The following is a 14,321-nucleotide window of genomic DNA, read 5'->3' on the forward strand; positions in this document are numbered from 1 at the left end:
CAATTCATTGCTCATCCTCCTTCCCTGAACATCCTTAGATCCCATGTGAAGTACTACTGGATACTTTCCTACGTGTTCTGCTGCTGTAAATTTGATTCTGTCCCCATCCACATCTCTTCCTAGATATTGTAACAAAGGAAGAGTTCTTAAGGAAGCAAAGGACAGAGACTGTCATCTTCAGCAGAGAAAAGAATCTGAACACATATGAATGTATTGTACCTGCCAACATCGAGGCTGTTGCTGCCAAGGTGCTCACAGTGCTCTGTGTCCCTTCTCTGGGCTCTCTGGGAACCTCTCTGCAATGTCCTGCATATCAGACTGGCCAATTTACAGTTGCACATTCTCTCTCCTGCCCTCTTTCAGTCTCAGATTTTTATTTATTCCCCCAAATGGCTTTTATTTGTGCTCTTACTTTTCCTTTTCTTTCCCATCCTCAGCCATATCCTTTTATGTTCTCCCTCATTCCCTGTGATGACCCACATTGATGCAGCTAAATATCCTTTCATTTTCTGTGCTCCATCCTTTATTCATTTCCTTTTCATATCATAAGTATATATGAATACACGAGAGAGTAAGAGATACAAGGACCTAGACAAAGGAAAGAGAAGCCTGAAACCCAGACATAAGGGTGTACAGAACAAAGATAACAATGCCCAAGACAGAGATCTGATGTCAAGTAGAGTAGATTTGATGCACAGCATGGAAAAAAAGGAGAATTAAAGTGATGGTTTTTTTGTCTCAGAAGTAGTTGCAGTAGATGTTCTTTCTGAACAAAAAGCAAGTCTGTGTGTTTGGGTCTATATGTAAAACTGGTATTTTATCATACTTTTCATCTTTAGAGCATTCCATTTCCATTTTAAACGTTTTTAAACCTGTTTAAACCTGTTAAGCTCAGCTGTTATTTGACGGACTAGTTTTAAACCAGTAGGAGGAGCTGGACTTTAAATGTATATTTGATTAAAAGGTTTTAAATCAGTACAATGGTAAATAGAGAGCCCTCCAAATCACCCCATAAGGGATAGATATCATTATCTTGAGATTCCACAGCAGTGAATTTTCCTTTGTGACACTGCTATGACTTTGTTTTTAGAACAAGCATTGTCTCCTGGAAGCTGGAATAAGCTGCACGAAGGATTTAATCAAAGCCAAGATATATCCTATTGTTCTCTTTATAAGAGTCTCGGAGAAAAACATCAAGAGGTTCAGGTAACATGTCAAACCTTTTGCATATTTGATGTTCTATCTTATTCAGTGAATAATTCTTGAGTCCAATAATGTTCTCACTGAGAGAAATAAAGACCCTCATCCCTCTCCATCTGGTACTTCTATGTGCACTATTTCCTCCCGTGACTCCTCCCTGAAATCCTACAACTGGAGAAAGCAGGAATTCCTGAAATCTGGCACTCTTTCACTGTCACTGGTGGCAATGAGCATTGTGGGAGGATGAGACCGAGGAAAATGGGGTTTTCTCCATGCTCAGCACTCCCACAGCATTTCTTAAGGTAATGCAAGCTGGAAGAGGAGAGCTCATAAACACTTGCACTCTCCCTCCATTCAATCCTCTGAAATTGTTTCCCCATAGCAAATATTTCTCCTTGGGGGCAGCATGGAGGTAAGGGGATGGTAGACCTGCAGTAGCTGCATCCTTCACTGCTTTTATTGCTTGTAAGTAGTTAGGAGAAAATAAATTCTTGATGGGACAGCTGAGACTACAGGATTAACTTAAAACCCAAGACATTTATTTTTGGTCTGCTCATTTGATACAGGAAACTGCTGCCAAAGCCAGAGACTGAGGATGAGTTTTTACGGATGTGCCGCCTGAAGGAGAAGGAGCTGGAAGCACTGCCCTGCCTTTATGCCTCTGTGGAGGCAGAGACTTGGAGCAGCATTGAGGATCTTATCCGGACAATAAAGGACAGGATCGGGGAAGAGCAGCGGAAAACCATCTGGGTGGATGAGGATCAGCTATGAAAGCCCTCAGGAACATGGAGCTCTTTGGTGAGGAAAGGACACGTCCAGGTGGAGCAGGGCTCCTCAGAATCCTCTGGTTAGGTGCCCAGAGCTCACTCCTGTTTCACCCTTGCTGCTGGGGCACTCCCTGCTGGCAGGATGCATGTCTGGAACAGGACTGGAGCTGTGTTGAAGAGCCAGAGTCTCAGATGCTGGCCCCCAGGCTGTGGGGCCACCACCACAATTTCCGATCCACTGGCATTTCTTAAGGGACAGCACCTGTTTAACACATGAGGACAAAGATCTTGAGAGGGAGCTTGGGGTAATTTATTATGTTCAAAATATGGATCTCTTTGGTCTCATTCAAAATTTCTGATGAGAACAAATAAGTGGAATCTGAAAGGGATAAGGCATAGGGATTGGGGTGCAGGATGTGGAATTGAGATGTGCCCCACACACCCCTGAGGTGAGATTCTGAACATACCCAGCTGAGGAAGCTGAAGGCTGGTTGGGAGCAACAGCAACACAACTGCTGATAGCCAGAGCAACTCTGTAGCCCTGGTTCTCCACAGCCATTTTCACCCATTTTAATCAAAAGAGAAGAAAATAGCTATTCCTCCTGGCATTAACTAAAATGAAAATTTTCTCTTTCTTTTGAAACCCCAGTTTTATTTAACAGTTTTGCAGGTTTCCTTTGTAGCCCTGGCGCTTACAGGAAAACAGACTTCACTGTCCCAGTGGCACATCAGATCTTTCCACATCTGCCAACATTTCATTTAGTTTATCCCTGCCTCTGCATTGTATTCATTTGTACATCTCTCAGTTTTGAACATTTTTTTACTCATGGAAAATACCACGGTGCTTTCTTCAGACAACAGGTTTCTGTGTTTCTTCACTGAAATATTTCTCTACAACATCATTGCCTACCAACATGCCCACTCTCAACAGGAGGGACTATTCTTAGAAGAAGAAAAGGAGGATATCATAAGCCAGTAATTGCTGTGAACCACTCAGTCCTTGACCTGTGTGCCACGAGCAACAGCGAGGAGCCCGGTGGGCACCACACTGAGCTGTGGCCAAGTGGGATTATGCTTCCAGAAGTGTGTGTAGGGCTGAGGAGACCATGTCCCATTTTCAAAAGCACTTAAGTCCTCAAACAGTTTAAGTTCCACTGCTCATGAGTGTGACTTATACTCCTAAATCTCTTCAGTCTTTGAAATCTTTCCTCCATTAGACGCTGTACTGAGATTGCCAAATTGATCCAATAAAACTGACCCGATAATAATGACTAGCGCAATTGCTGATCTGAAATGCAATAAAAATTGACCTACAGATGAAGAGTGGTCCATCCCATTGTCCTTAGATCCTTCATTCCTTGCCATATCCCTCCCTTTTAAGATGCATTTAATAACAAAATTTCCTTTCCTTCTGCATTCATCCTCAGTCCCCCATCTCGGTGCTGTGGGCTGATGTGCAGTAGCAGGCAATAAAAAATCAATCGGAATCTAAACAGAACATCTGGCCTGCTTGCCTTCACTAGATTAGCTGCTCCCTTGTCTTTGCAAGAAACTTCTGCTGTGGGTGTCTCTCAGGTAGACTGGGTCAGCTCCTGTTGGCTTGTGGGACTGTGCTTTTCTTTTATGCTCCTCTCTTTTATGCACATCGTTTTTTAACTAATGGACTCTTTGAGAAGTAATTTATGTCACTTTACATCTAATTGCTGCTGCTGTGTTTCTCAAGTTATTAATGTTTGAAAGAATGTTCATAGCTAGTACTTCTCAGAGAATAGCTTTTTACCTGCCCAGTGCCATCTGCTTGGACTGTGCAAGCAGGGGGATACTTCCATGTGCCATCTCTTTACAAAAAGGACAGGCTGCACACACAATTTGCAGCTCCCTCCAGGGCAAAGAACAACAACCAGTTGGGGTATATATAGAACAAATTGGATGATTCTTCAGAGATCCTCTGTAGCTCAAGCAGAAATAAGAAAGCATCAGTTGGAAGAACTAAGCCTTCCAGGAGCATTTTGCATTCATTCCTAATGTCCTGATAATGCAGCCTTGTGTAACAGCTGCCTGTGGTTTGTTCCTGCCCCTCTTGTGAAAGCTTTTGAGTCCGCAGCTGAGCAATGGGAGGGACTGCAGGAGCATTTCTCAGCTGCTTCAGCAAAAAGTTCAGCCAGGTCAGCGTCAGATGCCTCCAGGAGCCAGCAGCTGACTGCTCAGTGGCCAGCACAAGGAGGATGTCCTTGTGCCACCGGCTGTGCCACGGGGATCGCTGCCATCTGCTGGAATGGCTGCAGCAGATGGCAGGTGGGGCAGAGGGGATGGACTGTCTCAGAATGCCGTGGTTCTTTCTGCAGTGATCTCCTCTCCCCACAGCTTTATGTCTCTGTGCATGGACAAAGCTGCAGATGTGATTTGTCCCACTCCACTCTGGGCACAGGAAAGGCATATGCCAAACTCTGGAGGAGGTTCCTTTGCAGTGAGCACAGATTCACCTCCAAAGAGCTGTTTCTCTGACTCACTGGAGATGGCTATCTAAGGGTGAGATGAATTGCCCTCTGAACTGTCTGGGGTTTTCATAGACTACAGCAAGAAATGAGAGAATTAGCCTGGCCTTTAGCATTTAGCTCTTTGATCTGTAATTTAGGGCAGCTAAACCACCTTATGGGAAAAGTGGAAGTAGAGATTGAGGCAGAGAACAGGAGATCTAATTATTTCTGTGAAACAAGAGAGGAATGGATACATGGAGCAGACCTTTCTTCTCATATCCAAGTGCATCTGTAAATTCCCAGCTCTGCAGACCCATTGTGGTTGTCTGCTCATGTGATGCAAAACAACCAGACCCTGTCCAGTGCAGTTCATGGCACAGCTGTGTGCTGTACCCTGCACAAGCCTCATCTCTCTGTGACTTGGTGGAGGAGGATTGAAAACTCTGTTCCCTCTTGACTTCTGGGTGTGAACTCCAAGAGCAGATCTGAAGCTGGAGTGGAGCTGCAAAGCAGCCACGGAGCAAAAGGGGCCACAGTCATTTACACTGGCTGGGAGGTGCCTCTGCTCTGGAGCCAAGAGCTGTCCCTCTCAGCTGAAGGAAATTAACCCCTGCACCTCTTGAAACACATTCAGATCTTGAAAAGAGGCCATGATTTTCCCTGAATGTCAGAGTGCTTGAATCAGTGTGGATTCCAAGTTCTGAACAATGGAATCTCAAGCAAATTCTCCACCTGATCTCATCAAATGGTTAGAATGGGACAAGTTTAATGTTGATTTATTCTTTGGTTGTTTCTGTATTTTAGACAGCACTTGATATGAGATTTGGGGTCAATAACTGGACTTGCAGGTACCACCAAAATTCAGATACATTCTCTAAATCAGTCTAAAGAGAGAAATTCAAGCTGCAGACCTGATTTGGAACTGGAGGCTGTGCTTGGACACCAGAGCTCAGGCCCAGCCACTGCTGTGTGAATCCCAGGTAAGGATCCCTACCTAAGGTAAGCAACATTCACAGCACAACCCATTTTAAAATCACTCATTGTTTCTAATTGAAGTCTGGGAACATTTCTCAGCAGTTTGTATTTTAAGTTTGAATGGAGGTAACAGAAAGCCTGGAAATTGCCCTATGTTTGGTCTGCTGCTTTTACTGTAAGAGGTGGAAAACATAGAATAATAACTGCCTTTCAAAATGGATTATTTGAAAACTACTTCTTGCCTTTAAGAGCTCACAAGAGCTTGTTGGAAAATTTTTCAAATGCAAATTGTTCTTCTGAAAATGTCATTGAAAAATTGCCCACTAGAAAATGCAATTGGAAATTTTTTCAATGGAATATTGTTCTGTTAGAAAATATGTTTTCATCTAAATCAAATGTCTATGGAAATTCTTTCATTCTAACATTTCATTTTTAAAAAATTGAAAGTATTTCAATAATAATGAAGCAGTCATATTCAATATTTCACATACTTTTAATCTTTTATCTGAAAACATTTTTGGGATTAATTTTTAATTTTTTAGGTGAAACCTTTTTAAAAATCTACATTTAAACATTTGATTTGATTGAAACACTTGTTGTATTTGATGTTTACATACTACAAAATAATGGAAGTAATGGCTTACAGCTCTCACATGTGGTATAATACCTGTGATCACAAGAGAAAAATCCAACTGAGTCTGGCTTTGCGTTTTGTTTAACTCTGCTGCTAAAATGATGTATTGTATAAGTCAGTATCATGCAGTTCAGCACATTGGGGAATTGTTGCAGGTAAAAATTTCATGCAAACTTTATTACACAGAATTGGATATTCCTTTGAATCAGAATTCTGGCTGGAGGCAAAGCTGTCAATCGGTCCGGCTGCAGCACAGACAGCTCTGGCAGCACAATTTGCAGGGGGGTAGGAACACACACAAAGCAGACTTGTGCCTACAAACTTAAAGTGGAGATAGATGCCAAAGCTGGAAAAATGCCTGTAAACCTGTTAGAGGTTTCTGTATTCTTTGTGCCAAGCTATTTTCATGGCCCAGGGTTTGAGAGCTCAGTACAAGGCTGCAGTCGGGCACTGCTGAGCCCTGGAGCTGCTCGCAGCTTCTTCAGCCCTGCCTGGGCTGGGCTGTCTCAGCAGCACTTGTTAAACTGTTCCCTGGAGACTGGAAAAGCAAGACACAGGAGTTTAGGGCTTCTGGGAGAGCAACATTCTAGGATTTTGCAGTTATTTGTATTGTGAATTTCAAGTCATTCATCCTTAATCAGCTTAGACCGTGACAATGTGTTCCCCTTTGGTGCCGTTTCCATCTCCTTTGCTCTTGTTCAGCTCTGAGAATTGAACAGTACCTCACAAAGAGCCACACAATATCAAACAGGAGATTGTGATTCGCTGCTTGTAAGTGACTTTGTCTCCCCCCTTCCTCCTGCTTGCTCAGTTTCCAGAGTTGCTTGTTGTGCTCCCTGTGCCCCACGGGGGCTGATTCCATGGGCAGCCCTCACCAGGGCACCACCACATTCAGGGATGGCTGTCAACTGAAGCAGCAATTCCAGAAAAACCTTCTGCTTTTCCAGACTCATCTGTAGAAGAACAAGGAGGCTCTCCCATGGATCAAGGCCATGTGCCTTTTGGTTTTGGAGACCAAATCCAGTGTGAGTTTTGGTTCAGGCACAGTGAATAGGGGCTCTTGAGCACTGGCAAGTTTGGGTGGCAGCACAGTCATTGTCTGGGACACCCTCCTGGTATAGCAGGAGTGACAGTGACCCTGCTGTGCCAGTCCTGCCCACACAGTACCTGCAGCTACTGGGGTCACCATTCTGCCCAGCTCTTCCTTTATGGGAAAAGTGGAAGTAGAGATTGAGGCAGAGAACAAGAGATCTAATTATTTCTGTGAAACAAGAGAGGAATGGATACATGGAGCAAACCTTTCTTCTCATATCCAAGTGCATCTGTAAACTCCCAGCTCTGCAGACTCTTTGTGGTTGTCTGCTCATGTGATGCAAAACAACCAGACCCAGGGAAGAAAACCTGATCCAGCCAAGGCAGTGCTGAAAGACTGTGGCATGAGATTTCATCTATGTATTTCAGGGACTGCAGAATTCTGCCATGCTCCCAGAAATCACACTTGCTATCTCTGTAAAACTCTGTCTGACCCTCAGGGACAACCCCAGACCCAAACTCTGAGGAATCTGTGCAGTTCTTACAGACTTTTCATTGATTGCTTGTAAATGTTGAGGCTGCAGAAGCAAACAGAAGGCCTGGCATCCCTGCAGATTTCACCTGTAGAACTGATGCTTCTTTAAGAAGGTGCTGTCACTGTCCCTGTACAGATGCAGGAGGTGACAGAGCTGAGGGCACCTGTCCACACAGGCAGTGGCACAGCCTGGCTCCCCCTGGGCTGCACTGCTCTGTCTCAAGGCTCTGCAGGGGGGTGATGCCAGCTGGCAGCTGGATCGAGGGTTTGAGTGGGGCTTGCCTTAAGTGGTGAGATTTCTAGTCTGATTTGAGAACCCTCGCAGTAAGCCAAGTTAGAACAACAGGAAGCTCAGCCACCCTCCCTCCCCCACCTCCTTTTTTCTGTTCCTCTGCTGCAGAAACTGTCTGATGTTCAGATCAGAGGCTCTCCAGGGTTAAATGCACCATTAGTCACTGGGAAAAAGGGAAAAAAGGACACTTTTAAAAGCAGATGGTAGATGATAGAGAACCTGCTTGAGAGTAACTATCTACAACAGCGTGTCTGCTTCATCAGATATTAGCATCAAAAGCTGTCTGATAATTTAGCAACAAACAGCAATATTGATTTTCTTCCAAAGTGCAGATGCAGAAAGACAAAGATGGAGAGGTGGCTTTTTCAGAGGATCCCCATTATGCCTGGCAAAGACAAGGCAGGAAAGGACCTGCAGCCCCCAGTGCCATCAGCAGGGCAGGAGCAGCCTGCAGGTGAGAGCTTCTGGAGGGAACCAGGAACAGATCCACTGCAGCCTTGTCAGGAGCCTGTGCTGAATGGAGGGCACCTCCCAGGGGGGAGGAACTGGGGCTAGGCCAGCTCCAGGCTGCTCCCAGCAGGGAGAATGGGAAATAGAGCAAAGCAGTGCAGCTGGGATGGAATGTGGAAGAGACATGGGAAGTAGCTTGCTTCCCTTGTTCTCAGAGGATATGTGAATTAATTGCTGCAAAGTAATCTGAGCAGTAATAGCTACCAGTCCTTCTGTCTCTCCCTTGGATACAGCAGCCATCCTGACTTTCCAGGGTGCTGCCAAAATAGCCATTTTAACACCTTAGCATCTGGAAAAATTCTACTTTAGAACTAAGATTTCTCCTTTATCCCTTGTCCCATTAATTTCTTTTTCACACATTGGTAGAAAAATCTCCTTGTGGTCAGCAGTTGGTTCTTGGAACTATTTCTTGATGACAAGTGTTGGGTTTATCCAGTTCTTTGGACAACATCTCCTACTTCTGATTTAAATTCCCTGCAACCAGTGGTCTCACATCAATTATGTACACTGCTCCTCATCTCTGTGTCTGAAATGTCAGTGAATCTGATAATTTTTGCTCACAGAGGTGGGGAACCAACAAGGATCTCTGGCACAGCCTGCAGTGACTGCATCTACCAAGGCATTAGCAAAACAGCAAGGAGACAGAAACGGGCAGTGACACTTGCTGAAGTTCAGCCCCCTGCTCAAACAGCAGCAGCCAGAGAATTCCTAACAGAGAGCTTAGGGAGGCACCAGGGCACACCAGGACACTGCTCAGGAAGGGCTGCACAAGGCACTCTCCAACCATGGCCATGGGAACATTTGGAAAGAGCAGGAAAGAAATAAACACAGTAAGAAATAAAGAATAACTCATAATTAAACTGATTTACTCCTGGCAGAAATGGACACAATTCCATTAACTTTCAGTTCCATCTAAATACACACCAGAAAGAAACTAAGCTGGATATTGACTCTGACCTAGTTGGAGTTCATTATACTAACATTTCTGTACTGTTAAAATACTGTTTTAAGAGCCAATTTTGGGCCGTTGCCTCCATTTTTGCCCCCTAGAGAAAGCCAATGGGGTAAATGTCTATTAAATGAACGTGAAAAATTGATGGCTGGTTCTAAGTGCACATTTATAAATATAACATCAAATCCAGTGGCTTACAGCAGCTCCTCTCCTAAAGAGCTCTGCCCTCTGAGCCTGCCCTGTGGTGTCTCTGATCCAGCCTCCTGGACCAGCCCAGCACCTTCCAAACACACTGGGAATATTCAGCTTTGTCATTGTAGCCTGTCTGCAGCATTTGCTTCCCCATATCCTGGTGCTGAGGTGATTTGCTCATTATCAGATTGCTGTTTATTAATCAGAGCGGTAACAATGGGACAGAGGAGCTGGAATACAGCACAGCCAGTGCTTCATTTGTTCCAATTGATTTTCCTATCACATTTTATTACTACTATTTACTTTGTATGCCTCAGGAAGATTGAACTGCACTGTGCAGTAGGGGTAGGGATTTGAATTTCTCTTCTCTTTAGCTCTATTTCTGTGGTGATAGTCAGAACAGTGGGTTCTTCCAGCAACTAAGCCATGACCTTCTCTGCTATAAAACAGCATATGGAAATGCTGTGATAATGAGACTCCACCAGTGTGTGAAGTCCTGCAGGTGGAGTCCTAGGGAAATCCATGAGAGTCATGGATACTGAACACAAATTATCTCTCCAAGATGACACCTTACAAATGCTCAGCACTGGCCAGAAGCTCTGCTGGAGCTGAAGCAGCTGGAAGGTACAGAACAGGCACCTGTGCTTAGGCTGGGACGAGCAGCCTGTACCAGAGGGAGATTTTGTTCTGCAGTAAAATTAATGGAGCTGATGGTCATGATGGGTTTTTCCCCTGCTCCTTCCTCTTTTCTCTGTCTTAGGTCACTGTTCACAAGCTGGTTCTTGCAGAGTCCAGCCAGCACATCCAAGCCATGAGGGCTGAGCAGATGATTCCTGTCAGGAGGTGTGTGGTGCTTTATGGAAGCTGACGTGTGGGTCAGCAGGGAGAGCCAGGGTGGCACACGCTGTAAGATCACATTAATCGTCCCCTTGCCACTAACAGGGCTCACTGAGAACCAAAAGCAACTTTAAAACTGACTGAAAAACTATAAAAATCTGTGGCAAACCTCCTATTTTCAGCACAGCAGGGATTTCACTCTAGAGATTTATAAGTGTTTGAACTATATTTACTCTGAAATTGCCCCATTCAGTGAGTACCACAGGAAACTCATGGTTGGCTGCAGCTGTACGTGTCAGATGCAATTGCGTGGGGAGGTGATGAGAATATATGTTTAACAAAGGCTTTGTTTTCTCCACTAATTTTAGAATTAGCCTAGTTGAGGAGTGAGGAGGCAGCTCTCAGGTGGTAGCACGTGTCATTAATAAATTTCAAGACACAAACCACAGACAGTCAGCTGAGCTGAAAGCTTCCGTGGGCTCTTCGCTGTTACTGGCAACGTGAGAGTCCTTCAGACAGGAATTTCTTTCTTATCACGAGTTTTATCTTGCTGAGAAGCTTAGGTAGAGTGGGTGAGTGTGTGCATGTGCAAACACATGCCTGTGTCACCACCCAGCAGAATGAGTCTGTGCAGATATGTGCAACATCATCCTTGTGGGAACATCCACATGACATTGGGGAGAATTGCTCCTTTCTTTTTCTTTTTTTTTTTTTCCTAGCAGAACTGCTTCTTTTGTTCCACCAGCAGAAGTTCTGGGGTTTTAGAGCTGAGCTGTGTGTCCTGGCCCCTCTCTGAAGAACATCCATGCACTTCTCACTGGGCCAACAGTGCCTCAGTGACTTTGCTTGATGGCTCCCTGTCCTCCTGCTGTCATTGACCTTGAGCTGCACCAAATAATTCTTTTCTCCCTGTTTTTTTTTTTTCAGCAGCAGTGGGGGTAATTGAATTATTGTAAAATAGACCACTGGGCCAATAGGGGTTAAGTGAAAATGAAAATAATGCCATTGATGGGAACATTTTTTGGTCAGATTTAAGGTGTGATAAAGGGTTAGGAAATATCAGCTTGAGAATTTAACATCACCAATGGCTTCTGCCAGCACATCCTGAGAGTGAGGGGAGGAGGTGAGGACAGAGGGAGGGGAATGTACAGACACTGGTGGTGGATTTAACCAGGACTGACTTCAGACACCTGGAGCAGACTCACTTGAGCAGTATTGATCAGAGTGGAAACATTAAACTCTTAATCTGGCACTGTTTCATTCGTGTTGCATTATTATTGTTATTAGAACCTGTGATTTACCGTGTCCAGCCTGGATCAAATTCAGCAGCTGTATTTCTCCAGATTATTTTGCACTCTTCCTTACTGAAGTGCAGTCTGGCAGCAGAAGTTTTACAGCTCTTGGAAGGAATAAGGTCTCCCTCCAGTGGTGGCAGGAAACAGCTTTGACTCCCTAAATCAATGAGGGCATGTGAGGCTGGGAAAATGAGTGTGCACCACAGTACACTTCAATGGAAAATAATTTTTGAAGGATTTTTGGAGACCCTTCACTATTAACCACCTCTTCTTATAACATTGCTCCCAGTAGAACACCCATTGTCTTTGAAAATCTTCTCTTGTCTGGAAAATCTCCTTTTAATACTACCCCTTTTAACAAAATAGTTTACTATGTGAAAATAGCACTGAATTCCCACTCTATCTGCCTGTTTTACTGTTGCAGCAATAACAGTTCCTATTGCTGATTGTCAAGTTGCACATGAAATACTGGGTTGGATCCCATCACCCCATGGCATGAGGTAATACAGTGCTTTAGACATTTTGCAGAAAAAAAAATCCCTTTGGATTAAGCTGTTTTCAGTTCAGAAGAGACATGTCCGAGCCCTGGTCACCTTGTAACAGAAAGCCATCTGACACAAGTGCACTGGGGTGAAGAGATATTGATTTACCTTCTGGAAAATGAATGTAAAGTCAAAAGTCTGAGCATTTTTCAGCACCTCTCCATACTCTGCCTGATTGGTGTGACCCTGGCTGCAAGCCCCATGGCTCAGACCTTCCACTGCACATCCCACACCTTCCTAATCATCCTCCAATTGTAGATTCATATTTTGATTTGCAAAACTTGTGTGATCTGTGTTGTAAGGCACAAATGCTCCCTTATTCATCCATTTTGTGTTCCTCACTCAAGCTCTCTGTTTTTCCTGTCTCTCTCTCCTCACATTTCCATATCTGAAGCAAACTTCATAAACCACTTTTCTTAACCTCCCTAGGCCTTACTCTAGCACCAGCAGGAAAGGTGCAATATTAAAAAAGGTATTAAAATAGAAGAGTGATACCTCCAGAGTGATGGGAAGTGCCAAGAAATGCTATTGAAACCAGTATTTAATGTTAATTATGTTTTCCCTTCCAGTGGTGAATAACTACTCAGTGCTGAAATTGGAAGACTTGCTCAGAAAGGGTTCCATGGGATTATTTGATTGGAATATGTCAGTGGTGCTTGTGGTTACCATTCTCCTGATTTCATGCCAAAAGAATGGGCAGTGATGGCTTGAGAATCAGCTAAACAATCCCCCTTCTTCTGAACATAGTAAATGGTTTAGAGAAAACCCATATGAACATTTTCTTTCTGAGCTCTTTCATCATCAGAACTGTTATATAGAATAGCTTTATTCAGTCTTCACTGTATCCTTAAATATGAATTTATTTTTGAAGATAAAATTTTATCTTGTCTCTTCCAGGAGAATGCATTGTCCATCCATATATTTTGGATTTCTGTTTGTACTTTTGCCCTGTCACCCCCAAATATTCAGTGTATGTTTTTTCCTTCTTCTAGCCAAGGGTATAAATTGAAATTCAATTTCATTAAAGTTGTAAGTAATCACTCCCTGGCTCTCATTAGTAATGATTCGGTGCAGGGGGATCCCGGCTGCTCCCACAACTGTAATTCAATTGGACTCATCAGCTCTTGTTCACAAATCGCTTGAGCTGCACTTTCTTCCCAAATTTATGGCATCAGCACTGTCCAGAGGTTGAATTACAGCTGCAGGTTTGATCAGGGACTGCATTATTCTGCATCTAATCCCTGCATTCTGACAGCAGTGGGGGGAGCACTGTTGTTTTACAGGAACTCTGCATTGTTCCTCTGCTTTATGTCAGGGGCTGAATTGCCTTTGGAATCAGGGAACTGTCAGCCCAAAGCTACAAGCAAAGAACCAGCTCCAGATGACATGGTGTATAAATAACAAACATGGAGACACTCAAAAGCCAGCACTCCTTCTTCTGCACTCTCCTAAATTACCAGGATGGTGATTGACCACAGCCTGTGCTCCTGCATCAGCGGATGCAATCTGAATATATTGATGCTTTCTGAATATATTGTTGGAATGTGACTCCCAGCTTTTACCCAAAATGAGGAATGCTGATATTCACTGGTGGCACAAAGTCACTTGCACATTGATTAAACATTTCAGCCAGAAGCCATGTTCATGCATTCATTCACATCCAGGCCTTTCCTCTTGAGCTGTGACCTGCAGCCCACGGCATTCCTGGCATGAAGGGCTCTGGAATGGCACAGAGCAGGCCCTGTGCCATTTTCCACAGAGGTGAGTGGCACCCCTCAGCTGGCAGCCAGGACTTTGCCTCCTGCAAGGCAGCATTCCCCCAAACCCCCTGGTAGCCAGGTTTAATCCCAGAGGGATACAGAAGCCTCAGCTGACAGAAAGGCACTGCAGCCTTAGCTTGGGACTGATCCTCCTTAGGAGCAGAGGAAATGCCCCAGGCACATCTAACCTTGGATCAGGCCAGGGGGGAATGGTGCACTGCCTTTGGAAGCTTCTCCTGCTTTAGCATATCCATGTGCTCCAACAGGCCAGAGCAGAGCCCCAGCCAGTGGGTATCAGTATCCACCACTCATTTAATTGAC

General features: G+C 44.3%; 1 protein-coding gene across 2 annotated transcripts in view; it reads left to right on the forward strand.

Annotated features, from left to right (window-relative positions):
- CARD11 (caspase recruitment domain family member 11) overlaps window positions 1–3,465 on the forward strand; it is a 44,922-nt gene extending 41,457 nt beyond the window's left edge. For both annotated transcript variants that reach the window (XM_071443931.1, XM_071443932.1), the window contains exons 22-24: window positions 124–248; window positions 1,091–1,206; window positions 1,767–3,465. In XM_071443931.1, the coding sequence (XP_071300032.1) occupies window positions 124–248; window positions 1,091–1,206; window positions 1,767–1,971 (446 nt within the window). In that variant the 3' untranslated portion in view covers window positions 1,972–3,465. The remainder of the gene's footprint in view (window positions 1–123; window positions 249–1,090; window positions 1,207–1,766) is intronic.
- The last annotated feature ends 10,856 nt before the right edge of the window (window positions 3,466–14,321 follow it).

This window comes from Agelaius tricolor, unplaced genomic scaffold (assembly GCF_023055355.1).
Source record: "Agelaius tricolor isolate 1412-34295 unplaced genomic scaffold, bAgeTri1.0.p SCAF_19, whole genome shotgun sequence".
Taxonomy (NCBI): domain Eukaryota; kingdom Metazoa; phylum Chordata; class Aves; order Passeriformes; family Icteridae; genus Agelaius; species Agelaius tricolor.